Raw genomic sequence first — 24,223 nt, 5'->3', positions numbered from 1 at the left:
ATCCGTAAAATCCTGCAGTACTGGACACTTCCACGTGCGTAAAAGAGTAGCTAACTTTTACGTAACACCACCCTGAGTGGCAGGAAGTTTATTGTGTGCGTGATTAAACTAACCACGCCAGGATGTAAATCCTCTTTGCTCATCTTGTGAAGTGTGTTGCTGCTGTGTTAAACTTTCGGACAGCCGAGTCCTTCTCCTCTGCTATTCACAGTCGACTGAGTCAGTCAAATCTGCTGACCAGGTCCCAGACCCAAGGGGCGGTCCTTAACGTGGCATCATCAGTGGGCGTGACCACTCCCACCAGTCGGCCTCTGCCACCATCTGGTGGACAGCTTGACTATTTACACTCAAACTCAAAGGGTGTTTTACTACCCTTCACCACTACGGGGGGGTACACTGCCACATCGCCATCTGGTGTTTGATTTGGGTAACTGCATACAGTGCAGAAAGGTGCGTTTCATTTGTTTGACCACCAGAGGGAGCCACTTAGCCACATAGCTGTGTCGCCACCTGGTGTTGTACTTGTGTAATTGCCATCATCCTGTAGAGTGCATTTAGAGTTTCTGTCGCCAGAGGGTGCCAATTTCAAACAAACTTTTCGTTAAGTTAATAAAGGGAATTTGCATTGTGGTTTGGTTAAATGGTTTCTAAATAAGTAAACAAATAACTGCATTCATTTAATCGGTTAATATTAAATAGTTAAATTTAAGTTTCAGGTCTGCTCTCTCAAACATCACTCTTTATGTTACATTGAACCAAGCTAAATAGCTATCTCCATTGAGTAACTAATCACAACATAAAATAATTAACTGGTCATTTTAATCAATTTGATTAAGTAAAGTTAATTAAATTTTTGTTAATTAATTATTTTCAATTTAATTCAACCATCTTCAAATAAATTAAGCTTAATTATTGATCGATTAAGATCAATTATTAATAACTGATTGAAATTAATTAATTAATTAACCATTAAAAAAAAAAAAAAAAAAAAAAAACCTATCCAGTTATCAGTTACTCAACCATATACCCAGCACACCTGTGCTTAATACATAGTTAAATTCTCCCATCCTGTACATAGTTAATAACTATACCCATATTTAGATTTAGACATTGTGTATAGTGCCCTACAGTTATTAAACTGTTCACTAGCATCACTGACAACAAATCTAACTATTCTTTTAAAATTAATCTACTAATTGTAACCTTAGGTCGCCCCCTTTTAACAGATGTTCTTCTTATAAAAGGCACAATGCTAATTAACTCGTACATAAAATAAACTTGTTTGTCATCAAAATTGTTTGATTCCACGTGCTTTACGTAAATCAAAATGTGTGTCACTGAAAAAGCTCTTTTAGAGCTTACAGCTGGTTTACCCCCAGGACTTACCGTCCCAGTCCAACAAATGGACAGTGGGGGTCTCCATGCACTAATTGCCAAAAGCCTCAATGAGTGTGTATCTAAAATCCTTGAGGGCAAGCAACAAGTGGATCCGATTTCCCTAATACTGTGGAAACAACTGCTGTTGTCACAGGATCAACTTGCTGCTTCCTCCAAAACCATTCAAAATCTCCAAGCAGAGATTGTGACTTTAAATGATAGAGTTGCAGACCTAGAGAACAAAACTGTACAGTCTGAAATGAACCAAAGAGACCTCAAAACCGAAGTGCAGCTGCTTCAAAAGGAAGCCAACATAGCTACCCAACTGGCAGCTCAGTCACAGGAAAAACTAAAACATGCTATTGCAAGACAGGTTGAGCTACAAACTGAATTAGCACATGCTAACAATGCAGTCAAATTAACTCGAGACCAAACAGAGTTAACATTTGAGCTGATGATGGAGGGAGACTCCCCCATCAATACAGCTGGTAAATCAGGAACCCCTGGGGTTCCGGATCCTAAGCAACAACCATCCACAAATACAATCCCTCTAGTCTCCCTTAAAGGTGCTGAAGCGCCAGTAGAACCAAGGTTCACTCAGCGTTCCCAGCCACATGGGACCTCTGTGCAACCTCAAGCACCCTCTGATAGAGATTTGGACAAAATTGCGCGTAACATCCCACGCTTTGAACCAGAACCGGACGGTTCTAATGATGTCCACCAGTATCTTCGCGACATTGACTTCTTCTTACGCCGTTTCCCCAAGGCCACGGTAAATGATAAAATCTACCTCATTAAGGTGTCCTCTAGTCGGGAAGTTGGACGTTTCATTGAGCGCCAACCACCCCAGGTTAAGAGAGATTATCCTGCTCTTTGCAAGGCTTTGGAGAATGAGTTCTCCAACCACCTTGTTCAAACCGGCCTTGCTGCAGCTCTTGCAATTAAGCAGAGACGCCAGGAAACACCCCTACAGTACTATCACCGCCTCAGGCTAGCTTATTTCGGCTATAGAAATGAGCCTGGAATGGAGGAAGAGGAAGTTTTCAAAACATTGTTCGTGAGAAACCTCCATCCCTCCACCAGTCGCTCTTTTGGAGTCGCAGCCTGCCCTCGTACGCTAACAAGCCGGCAGCTGCGTGATTTGGCTCTCAGAGGATTTGCTAAGTTCCAACAAAACATTAATAAAAAATCAGAGTCAAATGACATCCTGATAATTAATGAGCAGTCCTCCCACGTCAAGCAAAAAGGGGCACACAAGGCTCCAATGCCACCTAAGACCCAGTTAAACCACAAAAACCAGAGAGTGTTCCACTCTTGGCGTCGCTCGTCCCTACATTGGGCCCAGCAAAGTGACCAAAAGCCCTCCTATCGAAGGGAAGGTAGGATAAAACGCAGTTGGAATGGCAAACACTCACAGCACCATGCTCGAGCACAGAGCTCCAGCAAACTTCAATCTCCGCTCAGGAGAAAGAGCCCAAAGCACCACAAACGTTGGTGTCCACCTAAAGGGCACAAGCATGAGACATATCCAACTAACCTGAGCACTAAAGACGGCAGTCTGCTCAGACAATTTCGTGACGAAATACGCAAGCAGGACAATGCTGAATCTGAATTCTTGCCAATTGTCCAAGCTCCAGATCAACCTGCTTGGGGGGGTGCGAAATCCATCCACCCCAATGCAGCCTTGGTTGTACAGCCAGACGCTGAAAACAACCACACTGAGGAAGCTTCTTCCCTCAGCCTGGAGGATCCACCACCTAAACAATTCTTGGGTTTCTTAACCGAGAAAGGTTCAACACCAAAATTCTACCTAGCCACCTGGCTGGAAAATGTGTTCGGGTATGAAGCTCTTTTGGACACGGGGTCAGACATTTCTTTAATGTCAAATTCACTTTTTGACCAGGTGAGGGCGACAGCCCGCCGAAACAACAAAGAGATACCTCTGAAAAAGTGTGCTCTTCACCTTCAACCATATTCGCACACTGGTATCACTCTGCATTCAGCAGCCCTGGTGCACGTTGCCATCGGTCCAATGAGCCTCACCCATCCAATTCACATTTCTCCGTTGGAGAACGTCCCATTGCTCTTTGGCAAAGACCTCCTTGACCGGTTCAAACCATTGATTGACTTTCAGCATCGTAGAATCTGGGCACAGGTTTGCGAACCCCTGCCCTGTCCTAAGGCACAGGATAGAGTTCAATGCTATCATGTTGCTAGCAACATTGAGCCACACAAGCTCATTGAACCTTCAAATTCCACGGGAATCAATGAGAAGCTCACTGTCAGGGTTCTGAAACCACCATCCTCAGAATCCCCTACCATGATTCTAAAACAAAACACCTGTTCATGGGCATTGACTCCCTCTACGGCTGTAGATGAGTACAACCCAAAAGCTGGAAAGTCATTCACTCTTAACACAACGGTCAACGGTGAAATCTTTGTTCCATGGGCTGACAAGTCAGCTGTTCACAGAACACCTGCAGGTTCCTTGCCACGGACTAACTGTGATCCTCTGTTCGTGCACCAAAAGGATTGTTCTCTTCTTGTTCCTGCACCAGTGGTTCCAGACAAACACAGTCCCTTGGATTCTTATGAAGGTAAAAACATTCCCACCATCTACACAGATGGATGTGCTTTTCGGAATGCTCAAATCAAATGGAAAGTTAACATGACAATTGGTGCATGTGGCAACACTTCTTTCAGAACACTGGCATTTCAACTTGATCCACTTGCCACTTACTGTGCGTCTTTCAGGATGCTCAAGGGCCTGTTTGTTTATGCCCCAGATACACACGCTTCATCTTCATTCGTGGTGCCTCAGCGCCATGGGGGGGAGAGCCTGGCCCAGGCCCTCGATCACCCATGGGTGGACCACAAAATGATGGGGGAAACACACCAAGCATTCCCACAATTGACATATCTGCCACTTGTTGGAAAAAGGCTAGTGTGTTTTCAGCCCCAATCTTCAGAAGATCTGTGTGGTGTATGGCCAATTCCACAAATGGATTGGGTCGAAAGACTCATGAAATTTGTTCGAAGGAACAAACATCTCATCACGGTGGCAGGTGCATTTGCCAGATGGGGGGGACGTCCCCCAGACCCTATTGAAATGGCTCAGGCCACAACTTTTTTGCTGAACCACACTTTCTCAGGTGTTGGTATATCTCACCGTTCTAGCGGTGAACTGCGGAAACACCCAAAACTGGGAAAAAGCACGCTTGGATACCAACCATTGTGCTACACTGCTGACAAGCTACTGGTGAGGTCCCAGCACAGCACTGGCAAAACAATTTGCGAGCTCAGGTCTCATTGGTTTGGTCCTCAGGCAAAGGCAGACAAACTGCCTCGCATCTGGAACCAGATCCCGCATCGTCAGGGTTTCATTAAACCGATTCTCAAACAAGTTCACTGTAACCCAATCAAACTATGTAAAAGCCCCATGGGACAAGTCGGGACCAATAATGCCCTAGGTTAAATCATAATACTGGGCCAAATACTTAGACACACTGAGTGTTCATTGTCCACCATTTTCTGGCCTGACGCAATTGTTAAATTGAGAACGTACCACACATTCATTGTCTGGAACTCACCTATCCGAGTAGCATAACCCACAACAAATTGGATATTTTGTTAAACCTAGAGTTTGAATCACCATTTCAAACCATTAGCATAGCAGTATAATAAATACGTGGAGAAAGGGGGGTGCCAATTTTTTTTTTCTTTCTTCTCCTCTCTTCAGGTGCCCAAAACATATTTTGTTTCCCTTCTGACTACGTTTGTTCCGCTATATTGTTCTCAATTGTTGACTAAGTAGTGGCTAATTATTGAAGCATACCTTATGGGTAGGTTGTCTTGATAAAGTTATAAAGGAACAAATAGCTAGCAAACTATTTGTGACCCTTTCATATGCTTGTTGCCACCCTATCACATTAAATTAACTATTTTATTCAGAACCAAAAGCCAATAGCTACAACAAAAAAAAAAACTGATCATCAGAGAAATTGTATATCCATTAGACCAAAAACTCTGTCAGCGACCTTGTAGTAGATTGTCTTAAGAAAGCATGACCAACAAGACACCAATTGCATGAAAGATGTACCCTAACGTGCTCTGTCTACAGAAATCCACGTTGACATCGACCGATGACCCAACGTCCAGTGGCCCATCGATCGATGGGGGGGGAATGTAGTGGATTAACCAGAGGATTTCTTCATTGCTTGGACACAAACACACACTACCCCCACTTTACGGCCTATAAGGAAACTTCGAACCCAGAACACTCTAAAAAAAACCTTGGAGTAATCTTTTTTTCAAACAACCTTAAATTTCAAAATGACATTTACTGACTATTTCTTCACTCAGCCTCGCTCAAGAGCCCTAAATGCGAGTTTAGGGTAAAATTCTGTTTACATTCCTCCAAGTCATAAACCTCGGAGTTAATGTAAACATTTGGAACATTTGCAACACCATCACTAGGACGGGACTGCGGACTTAAGAGAGTGTCAAAACTTAATTAATGCCTTGGAAATTGTTAATTCACCAAATGTTGTACCAATTTAGGGGTTTGTGCCTAGTTATTTCTGCAATCACTTAGAAATAAGATTAATGAAATTAAGAGAAATGTTCTAAGCTTGGGATTCCATTTTCAACATTGCAGGCTCAAATTCTGTGGGGTGCAGAAAGAGCTCCTTCCCCCACCATCGTAAATTCCGATGCCAACCGCTTATCTAAACTCAGCAAAGGGGAGGAATTTCTCACTCAGAAGATTTAGCTTAAAATACATATATATTGACTATATAAAAAAGGTGTTTTATAGAATGTTTACTAGATAATGGTATATGTGTCTGGTATATGGTATATGTGTTTGGATGTGTCCTGATTGAATTCTCCTACACATTCAAGTCTGAATCAACAAGGTTTAATTAGCATTTGATAATTTAGCTTTATTTGGTTATCAGTGGTTTAACCATGTATTATCTTTTAAGTGATTTAATTGGGTTTAAATAATAACATGACTCTTGATCTCTTTCTGACAGAGTACCATCCATCGTTGTATTTCTAAGATTATCTTGAATATTACATGTTTGTGGGCAATATATATATATATATATATATTACATTTATTGTGATTCAATTGTAAGATTGTTTGTTTCCTGAATTTATCCTCACAAACTGATATGCTGAAAAATGTATTTTGATCCACTGTTTAATTGAGTTTTCTTTTGGTTTGATCTATTAGAAAAATTCTGAAGCATGCTGACCATGTGAGCGAGGGGGGGTTTATGGCCCTTTGTGAATCCCCACCAAAGTTTGAAATTGCTCCTAGACCAATCAAAACACAGACATTTGGGCCACAGGGCCAATCATAGCTCAGGGGCCAAACAGGCCACAGAGACTAATAGTAAAACTGGGCAGACACAGTTCAGTTGCCAGTTTTAGAGTTTCCAGTTTAGAGTTGGAGGAGAAGCAGCTCAGTTCAGTTTGGAGTTGAGGAGAGTGGAAGAAGATGGGTTGAAGGAAGCAGTTAGAAGAGAGAAGTTAGAGGAGAGAGGTTAGAGAGGGCCTAGAGATGAAGAAAGGATAAACTGTTAGTTAGTCATCTTAGGTTAGTTTTCTTAGACTAGTGCATTTAATCTTCTTCAAGCATAATGGTATTAGTTATCCTAGTTTAAATAACTAAGCCATTTTATGATCTACGGAGTTCTCCTGCTTGCCAAGATAGTTAATATAGTTCAGTAAACCAACTAGACCAACCGACGGATCACCGAGAGGGTACGCCAGCCGAGCCAGCTCCAGGGAAGGCTTTCCCTGTGCAGAGACTAGAAGTGGGTGTCGACCAGGTGCGCCGCTGGCCCACAGAGCACCATCTTTACCCTGCGGATGGGTCCACACCGGACCTTCTAGGGGTGCAGGATGTCAGCCGAACAAGAGGTTTAAACAGCGGACCGAACCGATGGGGACCCCCCTTTGTAGACGTCTCAGAGTAAGGCAGTTTGGGTATTTCTCTCAGCAATTGGTGTTTTGGTTGGTCAAGTCTAGTTTGGTTATTGTTCTTAACTCTCTTCTTAGTATAGATTAATTTTTAGTTATTTGGCGAAAGGGATGATCTTTGTAGGCCGTAAAATATCTTACTTATCTACTTATTTTAGTGTTCTCATTTGATTAGTTTGACCTCATTACATTTAGACCCTTATTTAGAAATATTCACTTAATAGTTCTATTAATCTTTATTCCTTTCATACCAGTATTATAACATGTTTGTTCTTTTATTTCTCATTTATTATTCTACACTATGATTTGATATCTAATGGCTACATTTATGACTTTTTAATGAATTATTTACTCATATCTGTGTGATTTAATAAATACTTTTATTTTACAAAACCTGTCATTTCAGTGTGTTTTTCTGGATAACTTGGTTATGAAAATTTCTGTCACCTGTAGAAACCACACCCTGAGATGTCTTGTGTTATTAATTAATTTGATTAATTAATTAATTAATTAATTAATCTAATTAAATTAATTTAATAACTGGCGCCCAATTAAAAAATATTTCAACATCTCAATTAGCACCAGGTATTAAACCACTGAGCCGCTACATTCGCAATAATTGACAGTTTGTTCTATATGAACAAATAGATTTTCTGATTATTGTCAAACATACAAAACCAACATTATATTCTTAAACATTAAACTTTTATACATTTTAATACTTTTTTAGCCTATACTTTTCTATACTTTAGCTAAATTACCTCTCTTTCATGTGAGTTGAGATGGTTACCCCACTCCTTGAGGCTAAAGAGAGGTAAGTGGTTGCTGGTGGAGTTAAGGGGTGGGGGGGTGGTGGTAGGAAGCCGTTTCCTGAGAGTAAGATATGAATTAGTTAGATCAATCAGTGTATTGATGGGTAAAGGAACTAGTGAACTAGCCCATTGTTTGATTCTCACATGTTGCTTCATGTGCAACTGGTTATAAGGGATTCCAGACTCCCAACAGAGTATAGACTATTGATGATTCAATAGCCCTGGGGTAAATGCAGTTTCCTCAGTAAACCAATGTCTATTCATGAATGTTCTGATCAGATCACTAAAATTTAAAACAGAGCAGTGTCTTTTTGATGGTTTGATTCCTTTGTTAAAAAACTGATAATGAATACTATAACTCGACCGTCAATAACTTGAGCTGAATTTCTAATTGAAATAGCGATAACTTCATACCTTGAAGCGGATGCTTGATATGAATGAAACACACACACACACACACACTCACACACACCACACACCTCCCGCTCTTTTCTGTGATGTCATAACCTGAGGTCTTCAATCAAAATCACTGTATAAAAAACCCGTTGGTAATCCACAATATACAACATTCTGGAGACAGCCCCGACGCTTGAAGACCTCAAACGCTTTGACGTTCCTCGATTTCAACCGCAATATGGACTTTGGTGAGAGAAAAACTTTTAATATGAAATTATCACAATATATTACCTTTATTAAAATTACCTTTAAGTAGTTAAATGACTGTTTCTTATGGTTTAATAGGAATTTAATAGGAATCACTCATCTTTCAGCTTAATTAATGTGAGTAGTTAACATTGTTCTATGTATCCTATGCAAAACCAAATGTAAGTGATATTTAAGACTACTTTTCTACGTAATATATGAAATATGTAGTATATACATTCATCTTTTATTTTAGGATCAGAATGTTTCATTGTTGAAACTGTGACAGACTGTGATGCTGTGACACTATATCATCCATTTCAAAGTAAGTTTTTATTAATTTTTGATTAAAAATAATTATTTAATTTCAAACGTGATTATTTGATTCCTTCAATATGAAACTCAAATGTTTATTTATATTTTCTATAGCTTTTCATCCGGAACCTAGTAACTACGGATTAACCATTCACAGTGAGTGAAACTTAATGAAATATGTAATATATGTAAATATTTAATTTAAAATATTCTAACTCATGTGATTTCTGTTCATTAGAAAACAGTTACAGCCCATCAGCGTCTGACAATCTACAATTTGATGATGTTAATTCTGGTAAGAAACTTATACACACAGGTTTACTCTTACAGGGAATGGAGAAAAAGTACAACATGTTTTCTCTTTTCCTTCCACAGTGACGAGTCAACAATCAAATGATTACCGACCAACTACACCTAGTGAGTCAAATTTTGAAATTATGTAATAATTATCCTTTGTTAAATAACATGCGCTAATTGAAATCTTTTTTTCGATAGGAAACAGTCCGGCATTGTCTGATCACCCAAATTTCTCCGGTGAGAAACACACACACACACACACACACACACTCCACCCATAGCCCCCACCCCTGGGGGCCCATGGCTCCTGTTCTTCAATAGTCCCACACACACACACACACACACACACACACACACACACACACACACACACACAGCAATAATAATTCTAATTAATAATTACAGATCTCCAACAACAAGAAGAATGTGAACTGGACGACCTGTACGACTTTCGATATCTGAAAAGGGCCGTGGAAATTTCGCTACGGAGGCTGGAACGTGCAGCTGCAAGCAGATCACGGGAGGATTATAGGTCGGCTATACCTTTGTTTACAGAACGTGTATTGCTCTTGGTTAGACATTGTGTTGATGATATAGATAATAATGTCACAGAAACGTCCCGGTTGTGATTTTGTTAAAGAAGAATAAAAAATCCAACAACTCGCCTTATTCAAATGAAACAAACAATAACCCACATTCATTAATCAGTGAACCAAGTACCTCAAACCTACAAACAAATCATGTAGAACACAACACAGCTCTGAACCCTTTTCTGTTAGAAATGGTTAATGAGATTAATGGTAGTAATGAAAGGTTGACTTCTAATAATGAACACAGCTCTGAAATTGTATCTAATCTAGAAAATACATCAGAAACACCATACAATTTGTTTTCGGGATTAAGCGAATGCTTAACCAACATACAAAATGCATTAATAGAACACAACCCAACTCTGAACCCTTTTCTGTTAGAAATGGTAGATGAGATTAATGAGGTTAACGAAAGATTGGGGTCTATTGATGAACACAGGGATCATGAATTAGCTTCTAATCTTGAAAATATGTCAGAAAATCTATCCATCATTCAAACCGCTCTAACGCAGCACAACACATGCACAGCTCTGAACCCTTTTCTAATGGAAATGATAAATGAGATGAATGAAAGCATGACAGAACCACAACCTTGTGTCGCCACTGTACCATCCCCTATAAATGATTCGTTTGAAACATCTCAGGAATTATTACAACAACTAAACCAGAGTCTCTTGAGATTAAATGAAATTCTTGCAAACATGGGTCAGGATTCACACATTTTACCAAGTAGTCCTGTTAACGAGAATGTTTCAAATAGCCCTTCTCCATCTACTGATGAAATGGAGTATATCCATACACCCAACAGCTGTAATGAGCAACAGCCGGAAATACATCAGATGCCTAGTGTGAGTGAGGGAGAGCAAATGGGATTTGGGAGAGATGATCAACCCGGACATGTTTTAGATCCAAACATAGTTATAAATCGTATAGACAACTTCAATACAACAGAAATTAGACAGAGGATAAACTTTTCCTCATTAGGAAACGTTGATTCATTTGGGGATTTTTACAACTATGTGTTGGAGGTTTTAAACCGCATGCTTGAAGTTGGGAACGATAAAGTAGGCCCACGTGACGTAGTTCATGTTGAAATACAAGGCGAATCTCTCAATGTTTCATCGCGTGTTGAGGTAATCAACGGTAACATAGAACTCGATTCGATTCTGACCATGATAGAAAAATCGATACAGAGTAGGTTTGAAATACTTTCTGACGAAATTATAGAACTGGTGATTCGAATTGTACATGCACCACATGGTGGTGCACGCAATAGTATGTCCAAGATGTTCAATTCTGACGTTGTACAACAAAAAATTAGACATCTTTACGTTTTTGATAACCGTGACAACCTTTGTTTTGCTTTATGCGTTTCCAAATTGCTGAATCCGGAACAAAGTGATTATCAAATAGAACAAAACGCGAGACAATTACAATCTGATGTAGGATTATCTGTAAATGATACGGTTAGCTTTGCAGACATTACACGATTTGAGCAAAAGTTGAATTGCAAAATTGTAGTGTTGTTCCGAACCACCAAGGTCAAAAAGGGTATTCTTTTTTTCAGACTACAAAAACACCCCACAGCAAAACCTTGTTTCTGTTTTTGCACGAGAATCATTATTATGGAGTGAAAAACCTCAAAGCTGTACTAGGTACAACGTACGTATGTTCTTACTGTTATGCAGGATTTAACGATAAGAAACATCATAAATGTGATTACCACTGCAACGTGTGTCTCGACAGCGAATGTCCCAAACGTGCTAAGCAAACTGTACAGTGCAAAGACTGTCTGAGGATCTGTAGATCCCAGTATTGTTTTCAAAAGCATAAATCTCAGAATGGTACGGATGAATCTTTGTGTAAAACTAGGTTCTACTGTACCGGGTGCAACACATTGCAGGATCGTGGTTCAAAAAAACACGTGTCGTAAAACCCTGTGTAGACACTGCAGCGCTAAAATTGAGTCTAACTTTGATCATCAATGTTTTATGGAACCTTTAAAACGAGAACAGTCGGATGAAAAGTACATCTTTTATGATTTTGAATCTAATCAGGAGACGAGGTACCACGTAGCAAACTATATATGTTGCATTGATTTTAAAGGTAATGTTTGGTCTGCTGAAGGTACCGATTGTGTTTCCGCATTTTTCAAAAAGTTTCGGAGGAACAAATACAAAGGTTATACTTTTATAGCCCACAACGCTAGAGGGTACGATTCCTACATACTGTTGAACCGTTTAGTCGTAGAAGGTGTTACGCCTTGCCTCATAACACAAGGCGGTAAAATCTTGTGCTTTGAAGATAAAAAGTTTGATCAGAGATACATCGACAGTCTCTCGTTTCTGCCCATGAAACTTAGCGCAATTCCCAAGGCTATGGGATTCACGGCTGAAAAAAAGGGGTATTTTCCGCATTTCTGGAATACCCAAAAAAATCAAAACTATGTAGGTCCATATCCGCATCCCGAGTTTTACGGTGTAGATAGCATGAGGTCAAAAGAGAGAGACGAATTTTTTGAGTGGTACAAAACACTCGACGGAAAGGTCTTTGACTTTAAGCAAGAGTGGGTTGCTTATTGTCAAAATGATGTTCGCATACTCAGAATGGGGTGCATGGCTTTCAGGAATGAGATACTGAGTAGCACGGGTGTAGATCCGTTCAAGTGCATCACCATAGCTAGCGTATGTTTGAAAATCTTTAGAACCAACTTCCTGCCTGAGAACATGTTAACCATTCCGCCTCTGGACAATTACATCAATAGGCAGAAATCATTCTCCACACCCGCAATACAATGGCTTGAATACATCTCTGGCAGAGACAATATACCCATTCAGCATGCCCTTAATGAAGGCGAGGTAAAGATTGGCAACTACTTTGTAGACGGTTACTTTGAAGATGGTGGTGTCTGTGGAAGATTATAAAATAACAAGATTAGCTTACAATAATCATGATAGCCAAAATCTTAACCTATGATTTCTTAAACTATGATTAAAACACATATTTGCCTTAACTATGATTAAAACACATTGTAGTGGATTAACCAGAGGATTTCTTCATTGCTTGGACACAAACACACACTACCCCCACTTTACGGCCTATAAGGAAACTTCGAACCCAGAACACTCTAAAAAAACCTTGGAGTAATTTTTTTTTTCAAACAACCTTAAATTTCAAAATGACATTTCCTGACTATTTCTTCACTCAGCCTCGCTCAAGAGCCCTAAATGCGAGTTTAGGGTAAAATTCTGTTTACATTCCTCCAAGTCATAAACCTCGGAGTTAATGTAAACATTTGGAACATTTGCAACACCATCACTAGGACAGGACTGCGGACTTAAGAGAGAGTCAAAACTTAATTAATGCCTTGGAAATTGTTAATTCACCAAATGTTGTACCAATTTAGGGGTTTGTGCCTAGTTATTTCTGCAATCACTTAGAAATAAGATTAATGAAATTAAGAGAAATGTTCTAAGCTTGGGATTCCATTTTCAACATTGCAGGCTCAAATTCTGTGGGGTGCAGAAAGAACTCCTTCCCCCACCATCGTAAATTCCGATGCCAGCCGCTTATCTAAACACAGCAGAGGGAAGAGGAATTTCTCACTGAGAAGATTTTGCTTAAAATACATATATATTGACTATATAAAAAAGGTGTTTTATAGAATGTTTACTAGATAATGGTATATGTGTCTGGTATATGGTATATGTGTTTGGATGTGTCCTGATTAAATTCTCCTACACATTCAAGTCTGAATCAACAAGGTTTAACTAGCATTTGATAATTTAGCTTTATTTGGTTATCAGTGGTTTAACCATGTATTATCTTTTAAGTGATTTAATTGGGTTTAAATAATAACATGACTCTTGATCTCTTTCTGACAGAGTACCATCCATCATTGTATTCCTAAGATTATCTTGAGTATTACAAAACTGTTTGTGGGCAAAATATATATATATTACATTTATTGTGATTCAATTGTAAGATTGTTGTTTCCTGAATTTATCCTCACAAACTGATATGCTGAAAAATGTATTTTGATCCACTGTTTAATTGAGTTTTCTTTTGGTTTGATCTATTAGAAAAATGCTGAAGCATGCTGACCATGTGAGCGAGGGGGGGTTTTATGGCCCTTTGTGAATAAGATCTTCCCTGCCAAAGTTTGAAATTGCTCCTAGACCAATCAAAACACAGACATTTGGGCCACAGGGCCAATCATAGCTCGAAGGCCAAACAGGCCACAGAGTCTAATAGTTAAACTGGGCAGACACAGTTTGAGTTTCCAGTTTAGAGTTTCCAGTTGAGTTTTGGGAGTTCAGGTCAGAGCAGTTGGAGGAGAAGCAGTTAGAGAAGGAGTTGGAGAAGATGAGTTGAGGAAAACAGTTAGAGGAGAGAGGTTAGGGAGCCCAGAGATGGAGAAAGGATAGACTGTTAGTTTAGTCATCTTAAGTTAGTTTTCTTAGACTAGTGCATTTAATCTTCAAGTATATTAATATTAGCTATCCTAGTTAAAATATCTAAGGTTATTTTACAATCTACGAAGCCAAGCATTATTCCATCTAAGTTTAGCTAAAGTACAGCTGAAAAGGAGATCCGCCAGATCCAACCCAGAAACCTGCGGTCCGGAGGCCACCAGCAAGCCACCTGAGAGCGAAGGGATTTACCCTGTGGGTTCTAATGGGGCTCCGTGCTGACACAGGAAGTCAAACCACCCTGCAGACAGGCTCACGTGATCCTTTTTCGGGGTGAAGCAGCAGACGACCAACACAGACGGACGTCACCGAGGCCCATTTCAACACCTCAGAGTAAGGCAGAGCTGGGTTTTAATCTTTCGGCAGATGGTGTCTGTTGGTCATGGTTTGGTCGGGTCTTTAATAGAGCGTCTTTAGTATAGATGACTCATTTTGAGTGTCTTGGGTGGAAATAAGAATTGGTTTCGTAGACTCAAAATGCCTTAGACCCTTATTTAGAAATATTCACTTAATAGTTCTATTAATCTTCATTCCTTTCATATCAGCATTATAACGTGTTTGTTGTTTTACTTCTCATTTATCATTCTACACTATGATTTGATATCTAATGGCTACATTATGACTTTTTAATGAATTATTTACTCATATCTGTGTGATTTAATAAATACTTTTATTTTACAAAACCTGTCATTTCAGTGTGTTTTTCTGGATAACTTGGTTATGAAAATTTCTGTCACCTGTAGAAACCACACCCTGAGATGTCTTGTGTTATTAATTAATTTGATTAATTAATTTATTAATTAATCTAATTAAATTAATTTAATAACTGGCGCCCAATTAAAAATATTTCAACATCTCAATTAGCACCAGGTATTAAACCCCTGAGCCCGCTACAACATATTACACAAATAGATCTATGAAAGCTATAAATCTATATTCTACTAATCATTAATCACTGAATCAAGAGTTAGTCACTAAAACCACACGTACACACAGTTATTATTTGATTCATAAAATCAGCAATGACATTTGAATGGCCCAACCGAGAAAGCACGCTTCCTCGTTGTACTGGTAAACATCTTGAGGTTACAGAGGCTAGCAGACTAAAAGAGTTCCTCTTTTACTCCTACACTCTAGGGACAGGTCAACCAGGGGAGAGCCGTATAGAAACCAGTGAATGAAGTACATTGTGTAACCTTGCATTAGAAGATTGAGTCTACAAAATTATGCATACAGCTTCAAGCTTTATTACAGGTATTATAACTAACTAATCTTACTGTAGATGTAGCAGAACTATTATCAATAAGAGAGTACGAACTGAACTGCTGTAATTGCAGGAAAATATGATCTGAGAGGAAGTGTGTCTTGTTGAACTCAAGACATGCCATAAACGGGAAATGATTCTCCCTTGTCACCTTGGCAAGGGAAGTTGACCACCTACGATTTCTCAGAAGCAAAGGTCAAGACAGCTTTCGGGTTCCTAAAGAAAGTCTGGAAAACTGAAGTATACCATATTTGGAAAGATAAGCATAAAAATGAGAAGCCACCTAGCAACTAGGTACGTCACAAAAGGGTATACGTCACAAAAGGGTATAAAGGATTGAGTCAGAAAGGCCGAGGTTCAGAAGAACTAGGATGCATGCCTGTAATGTTCTTCCCAGATCTGAAATGTTCTTCCCAGATCTGAAATAAATCATACTTGTTCACTCTCAATCTCCGTGTCGTCTGAATCCTTGGATCAACGAACATGCAACACAAAAAGCTAAGACAGCTTTTTCTACATGTCCGAAAAGCTTTTGAGTTTCTCGGATGTTTTTATCACGGATGTGACAAATGCTTCCCTTCAAACCTGACTCATCCTCTAAGTAAGACTTACCAAACCTTTGGTGAAATTTTGCAGCAGTCTTTGGAAAAGATTCAGATTTTACAAAACACTCACAACTTGCACGTCACAGTAATGTGGGAACATACATGGAATGAGATGAAAAGGTCAAATCATGATGTTAAAAAATTTCTCGATCACTTTGACTTTCCTGAGCGAATGAAGCCGCGAGACGCTCTGTTTGGCGGTCGTACACATGCGTTGCATTTACACTGTGGCTCTACCCTGTGAGAGAATAGATTACTATGATTTCACATCTCTCTATCCATACGTAAACAAGACAAAGAGGTACCCCGTAGGTCACCCCACTATCATCTTTCGCAACTTTAAGCCGTTGGAAGATTATTTCGGTCTCATGAGACTAAAACTCTTACCTCCCAAAGGACTATGGGCTCCTGTTCTTCCTTTTAGAGTGAAAAGCAAGCTCCTGTTTCCTTTGTGTAGAATGTGTGCTGAACTACAACAGCAAATTTGTAACCACACGGACGAGGAGAGGGCTCTGACTGGAACTTGGGCTAGCATAGAGGTTTTGAAGGCTCTTGAGAAAGGTTTCCGAGTGATGAAGGTTTTCGAAATCTGGCACTTTCCTAACCAGACGGATGAGTTGTTTGCAGATTACATTAAAATGTTTCTAAAAACAAAACAGGAAAGCTCAGGGTACCCCTCTTGGGTAGTTGAGGAGGTTGGCAAAAAAGAATACGTTGAAAAGTACCGCGAGAATGAAGGCATAGAACTTGATCCTTCACACATAGTTGTAAATCCTGCCAAGAGATCTGTAGCAAAACTTTGAATTCCTTGTGGGGAAAGATGTGTCAGAGATCCGACAGGTCAAACACAACTCTAATCCAAGACCCTAGCGAGTTTTTACAATACATGTTTTCTGACGTGTATGATGTAAGTCATTTCTCATTTTTGAACAAGGATGTGGCGATGGTTCAGTGGCGATACAGTGATGAGAGGTTTCTGAAACCGGGTAATGCTAATGTTTTTATAGGAATTTTTACCACAGCGTACGCTAGACTTGAACTGTACAACCTGATGGATCGACTCCAACAGAGGTGTCTCTATACGGACACAGACTCTGTGATTTTCAAAAGTCAACAGGGTGACTGGATGCCGCCTCTAGGCGATTACTTGGGGGGTCTGACGAGTGAATTGGATGCCGGTGATCAAATTGTAGAATTTGTTAGCGGGGGACCAAAAACCTACGGGTATCGCACTCTCAAAGGAAAGAGTGTGATGAAGGTCAAAGGTATAACGTTAAACTATACCAATGCTCAATATGTAAATTTGAAATCGTTGACAGAACTGGTTGACAAAACCTTTAAAAACCCAGACTGTGACGCTGAAATTATGACGTCTTATAACCAAATTGTAAAAGATAAAAGAGGCTTTCATTTGAAAAACAAACCACAAAAGAAACGGTTCAGAGTTGTGTATGACAAGCGTATTCTGCTGCCAGATTTGACAACTTTACCTTACGGTTATTAACAGAAAATTACCTTATAAAATGGTGATACCCAACTCGTTTGACGCTAGACTTCAGCTTCCTTTTTCATGTATCGTTTGTGGACCCAGCAATAGCGGGAAATCGTTTTTTATCAAAACGTTACTAGAAAATTGTGCGGTTTCAATGTCAAAAATTCCAGATCAAATTGTATGGTGTTATTCCTGCTGGCAACCTCTCTATGATGAGTTGATGAACGTTGTAAACATTCGCTTTGTTCAAGGTATACCCGACTCTTTGAACACATTTCATGACAGTGTTTATTTACTCTAGGATACATTTTTTTCACAAAAGATACAACCATGTCATCGTTTCTTTTCAAATCATTGGTGTACAAAGGCATAATTTGATTAAAAGAATATCCTTTAGCTCTGCGACATAAAAAGAATATGCAGTGTTGTCCGCAGCAAACTGAGTCAAAGCTTTGCACTTGCTTCGAGTTGTGTTTTATTTCAACGCAGTTCTTTTATTAAAAAAGAATAAATAGAATCAGGAAAGAGTTCATAAATTGGGGAGTTTCCGTACGAATCAAAAAATTCTCCCGAAGTACCGTCGTTGAGACATATTGCCAACCAGTGTTCTCCAGGCATGTGACTGGGGTGAGTGTTCACGATGAAAAGTGCAGGAAACTGCATCATCACACCTTCAGGTAACTCGTCACAGGGTAAAACACCGCAAAATGTCTTTTTTACAAAAGGACAGCTTTTCATCAACTCTAAAAGTTCTCTGGTGTCCATGATTTACTGATAATCGATGAGCACGTTTCGTCGATTGTTGATTTCCAGAATTGAATCAAAACTGGCGTGTACAATTAGATTTACGGTCCTCGGAAGAGGGTTTCGAAATCTTAGCTCCAACCTCATATTTCCCGACTTTATGAGCGATAGATGCTGCCCGCAATCATCGTCAGGACTTAGGTTGAAAGCAACCAGCGTGTATCCTTGCGTGTATTCTTGACGATTTATTGAAAGACCCTGATCTTTAAAGATGTTTTCCGGATGCCAAAACCAAAGACTGAAATTCACGGACGACGTTACCGGATTCAAAATTAGGTTGAAATGGTTTTGCAGGGTATTGTGTTCCGTCAACATAAAGAGCTATAAACTCTGTATCATAATGTTTAAAATTGAAAGGGTTATAACGAAAATCACCCGAGTACGCTTGATTGTCCACGATCGAAAATATAAGACGTTTAGGGAGAGGTCCCAGAAACAAATTCTCTTGTGTACATATACGGCTCCCTGCCGGTAGACTGAACTTCTTCATGCACACTCTTTTGATGGGGTATTTAGCAGTCGCGTTAAGTAATGCCTGCGCATGACCCAATTTGACGGCCAGAGAAACTGAAACTTTTTTCACATAGAGAGACGCCGATAGTAGTTTAAGAGTGTAATCCCTGGCTCCTTCTTTCATTAGACAAAATTCATCTTTACTTCGCACCATTTTAATTTTCAAGTCAACTCCATTCAGTAAAAGTTTATCCTGAAAAAATATATCGGAGTGGATATGGCCGATCAAGTCAAAGGTTTTGCTTTCAGAGCTAAAAAGGGCCCTGTTATTGAGTCCACTGTTCTGACCCTGAGGATCTGTTGATTCCATATGACCCGCTGTGTCTTTGTAAAACAGACCTGCTGTATATAGCGTTTCCAAGGCATCTTTACCGTAATTTAAGAGTAATTCCATTATAGCTCTGTAAGGGTAGGTATTGCTTGACTGACTAATGAGTCGATCACCCAGCATAACATCTACTTGTGAAAAAAGAGACGCTATAGGATAGTTTACAACTCCGACCTTTGCATCGTTAGCTAAATCTGTACCGTCAGCATTTGTGATTTTACACCTCAGATGTAAAAACGTATTGTTCAAGTCTAGGTAGTCTTCACCGTTACCAGCCACGTAAAACTCCAAAGGTCCGTTGTCCGTCACAGCTGAAAGAGGCGGTATTTCGACATAAGTGTACTTTTCAATGCTAGTTTGAGTGTACGGCAGCGTAAAAATATCCAATTCCGACTTGGTGCATTCTGAAGAAAGATTATGCAGGAAAGCCATTGCTTTTAGAATATGTTCAGATTTCTTCGTTTGAAGGAGAAGGAAGGAGAGCGCTTCCTGTTCTTCCTTTTGGCCGTCTTTGTCAGTCTGACCTTTTTCCCAGAGGTCTTGCGTTTTTTATTCACTATTACAATCCGCCTCCCTGGAGGTCTCCTAGTGTTCTTGCGTGTAATTGCAGCTAGTCCTGACCCCTCCTGCTTTTGCGAAGCTCTGTTTGATACGATGTTGCTCACAACGTCAGTTACGATACCCTTTGCTGCGGTTTTTAAATGAGGTTTCACGGTCGTTATTCCTCTTTTAATAAGCGGTACAGCCATTCTAAAAAGTGCTTTAAAGATTCCACCGAACCCCGATCCATACACGGTCGGGGTTCCATGGAACCCGGGAAGTCCATTGCCTGCCTGATGTTTGTAATAGTCCACATAGGTCTGAGGGTCTATGTAGCTTCCGCCAATCATTTCAAACCCGAAAAGAATGTTTTGCCGGTCTAAAGTGAAGCTTGGCAACGAATTTTCTGTAGAGAAAAGAAATATGGTTATCCTGGTCGCTTTTTACCTCGATAACAACATCGCTTATAAGACTCTTACTCACAGGTACGTAGTGTGGCTTATCATAAGTTATTGTGACGATTTCGTTGTTTTTCCCTCTTATATGTACACACCTCAACAACGGTACAAAACTATCCCCAACCCTTTGATAATGTATGATGTCTGTATACACGTACATGGTGTAAAATCCTCCATGAATGTCGGCCGGATAAGGAGCTTCAGGGTCATCAAGCGTGAGTGGTTTGTTTTGATCCATGCCGAGGATGCGGGATAAATTTCCTGGAGTAGTCTCCAGTGTATAAGGCTTATCGGTTTGCATGCAAATTTTGTTGGTCAGCGCATTGTAAATAATTTTTAAGTCAATAGCTAAACCTTTTAAAACTCTATTCATCTCATAAACCACATGTTCTATGTTGCCGTAATACCCATGATACATTTGACATGTATAAAATTCTTTGTTTGTTCCATCCTTTAAGCGAATGAAAAACAGGCTTTCCCAATCCTTCAACGAGTACCAGGTATGTGGATATTGCACCTCTGTGAGCGCTACCTCCCAGTCACCGGTCAGTTCGATGGGTTTTGCAAATTTAGTCGTATAACAAGAAATCTTATTATTTGGATAAATTTCGTTGGAAGAGTTGCTGGGGAGAGTCACAAAGAAACCGCTCTCTTCCATGGTGCGTAGTTTATGATGAACAATTTGTTACCAATGAAACAATTTATTCTTTGACAATATCCACAACATCCTTGGCTGGGACCCAAGAGTTAAATTTATCAGGCCATCCCACCCATTTCACTAAACACATCTTTTTCCGATTTCGAATCTTTTCCTCCAATATCTTTTCTATTTTATAGGATTTGTCTTTTCCCACTATAATTTTTTGCAGTTCCGGTTCATAAAACGTACCTTCTATTTTTTCACCATCTGCGTCTTGCAGTTTATATACCGGTGGTTCTCTCGGTATCTGTTCGGAAATTGTAAAATATTCATCCGTGTAATTTTGCTCGTATCCTTTTTCAAATTGTCTTTTTATTCGAGAAATCCTGACGGTGTCACCCATCTTAAACTTGAAGCGTAGTTTCTTTGCTCTTGCAGGTATCAAACCGTACAAGTTTTTAAAAACTTGGAAGGAATTTGTTTTGTTTATCTCGACAGGTTTCATTTTGATGCTGCTATGGTAGTTGTGATTGTACGCGTGAACCAAATCCTGAACTACATCTATATATTTTCTAGTATTAACGGCTGTGAAATATCTCCACATTTTATTCCTGAGCGTCCTGTTAAACCTAAAACAGATGGATGCTTTCTGACCAGTACCGGTAGCAAAGTGAACAATGTGTTTTTTCATTAAACCTTGAAAGTTTTTGTTGAAAAATTATTTTCCTTGATCCGTTTGCAGTTTTTTAGGAACTCTCCCTTCCTTTAGAATGGAATCAAACGCTTTGGTCACCTCAGCGCCGCTCTTGTTTCGCATTACACGTACCCAAGCATATGTAGATAAAATATCTATACACGTCAACATGAATTTCATATCGTCATTCTTTTCTGACACGTTAGTCATATCCACCAAGTCAGCTTGCCATTGTTCATCCATGTTTTTGACAAAAACTCTGTTTCTTTTAAATTTCACAGAAACAGACCTATGAAGAGTATACGCATCCTGGGCCGCCAACCAGTTTTTCACATCGCCATCGTTTGCTCTCGCACCTATTTTTTCAACTATAGCTCTTTGTAAACTCTCAACCCCTCCGTAAGACCCCGGGTTTGAGGGCTTATAGTATATATTTTTCAACAGCCGCTCAGTCATTTTACCGTGTCTCCGCAATAATGGACATGAAATGAGTGTGTAATCATCTTTTATTCTTACAAACTCAAAAGTCTAGTTATGTGAAAAATATTTACATTTTTTTCCATTAAAAAGATAACATACAGTCTATAGTTTTTCCAACATCGACATTTTCCTTGTTTGACATTTTTAAAACACACGCATCCATACAACATCCATTTTCTTTTCTACTTCTGAAACTGTGTGTTGATCTATAATCAAGCGACTTGTATTAAATGTCTCATTATTAACTCTGAGTTGAATCACTTTGCAGAGTAGAGATGCAGCCCGGTCTTTCAGTCGTTTATTGGAGAAGGCTTTGAGGGATGAGATTAAGTTACCCATGCAAGCGGCGGATCGGTTGATTCCAGAGAGCTGTGGAAATTCCAGTAATCAATAATATCTTCGCTCACTTGTTCGTTGTAAACTGGTAAAGTTTTATCTTTGATGTTTCTCAGAGCCGCCTTGAAGTCAGGTTCGTCTCGCAATTCACACACGGCCGCTTCAGCGACGGCTTGGATTTTTTCCAAACACGGTATGGACGAAATTCCGCACAGCTTTAGCGCTCTGGCTAAGGTGTATTTCAACCAATGCTTAAACAGTTTTGTCAAAAGTCTTTTAGCGTTGAAGTGTAGATAGTAGTCTTCAGGGTCAAAGAGACAACTGTGTTGTGTTTGACTGGGGTGCTCAATTGCACAACCGTTGCAGTGTTGATTCATATCCTTTACAATAATTTGATCCAGCAGATCACCGGTCACACCCCGGATGATGGAAAGCACAGCCGCGCTTATACATCCGTCAATTTCATCCGATGTTTCCGGCTGAGTTGATCCTGATGTAATAGTCCATGTTAGGAACACAGGAGTACAGGTTTAAGAGTTCTTGAGTCATTTTTCAGAGGTTGTTGATGCTGCCCCAGGAGACGAAGAAGCCTGTGACTCGATAACCATAGGGTTTATATGCTGCGTCATTTGTGGGCGGGTCAAAACTGACTCCTCCCTTGACTTCTTTCACATACACAAGGTCAATGTCCACGACCACAACCTTGTCGGTAAATGGGTGGCTAATGTTGCATTCAAAATAGTCGTTCAACCTCATTTTCAATCTTTCCAGACCCTTAATTTTTTCCATCTCATCAATCAACCGATCAATGTTTCTTACCCAATCGTCATACAATTCTTTCCAGTCACGCCACCTTACTTTGACGTGGGCATCTTTATAAACCCGCTTGCCATCTGATGTCCGCTTGCGACAGCATAGCTTAGACAGGCATATCACAAACTCTCCATCTTCACCCCTGCTGGCATATACTTTTAGGAAGTGTGGATCTTCCTCTCTTATTGAGGGTCTCCATGGCTCCATCACTGCAGAGAAGCTAGGATTTTCATCCAAGCAGAACATTTTCACATGATGGGTCATGCTTTTACAGTGTCCTGAAAATATGGTCCAGCTCTTATAATGCACTGCGACTCGATCTGACGCATCCACAACTTTTCCTGTCTCGCTGTTAAAAAGAGTGACGTATGGAGAGTACTCATCAAAAACAAAACCAAAGTAGGTCCTGTCTACTAGACGCCAGACTTGAGTCTTGTCCAACTCGCTCAACTTTATCGTAGTTCTGGACATTGCAGGAAATGGCTTTTTCGGTGCATTAGAAAGACACTCCATTGCTCCGTTCTCTCGTTCCTTCACACATCTCGCTAACTCCTAACTCTTAAATACACATTTCACTCGTAGGCTTGCTGTGATTGCTCCATAGGAATAACAACCTTATTGGTCAATAATTTTTTTGACCAATCAGGACAATCTGAATAATGATGGGGCGGGGGCTGGGGCGGGACGGGAAGAGGTGGGGATGGGGCAGGAAGGGGCGGAGGGATGGGCGGGGCGGTGTGTCACCATGGTTTAATTTACC

The 24,223-nt window shown here is 39.9% G+C and overlaps 1 protein-coding gene across 1 annotated transcript in view; it reads left to right on the top strand.

Annotated features, from left to right (window-relative positions):
- The first annotated feature begins 411 nt into the window (after positions 1-411).
- The window catches only part of LOC125790235 (uncharacterized), an 80,191-nt gene continuing 56,379 nt past the window's right edge, over positions 412-24,223 (top strand). Inside the window, exon 1 of the mRNA XM_049473229.1 lies at positions 412-5,237. Coding sequence (XP_049329186.1) covers positions 1,328-4,852 — 3,525 coding nt within the window. The 5' untranslated portion in view covers positions 412-1,327 and the 3' untranslated portion in view covers positions 4,853-5,237. The remainder of the gene's footprint in view (positions 5,238-24,223) is intronic.

The sequence above is a fragment of the Astyanax mexicanus genome, unplaced genomic scaffold, assembly GCF_023375975.1.
Source record: "Astyanax mexicanus isolate ESR-SI-001 unplaced genomic scaffold, AstMex3_surface scaffold_35, whole genome shotgun sequence".
NCBI classification, from domain to species: domain Eukaryota; kingdom Metazoa; phylum Chordata; class Actinopteri; order Characiformes; family Acestrorhamphidae; genus Astyanax; species Astyanax mexicanus.
The sequence above is the reverse complement of the archived record's forward strand: the minus strand, read 5'-3'. Positions and strand labels throughout refer to the sequence as shown.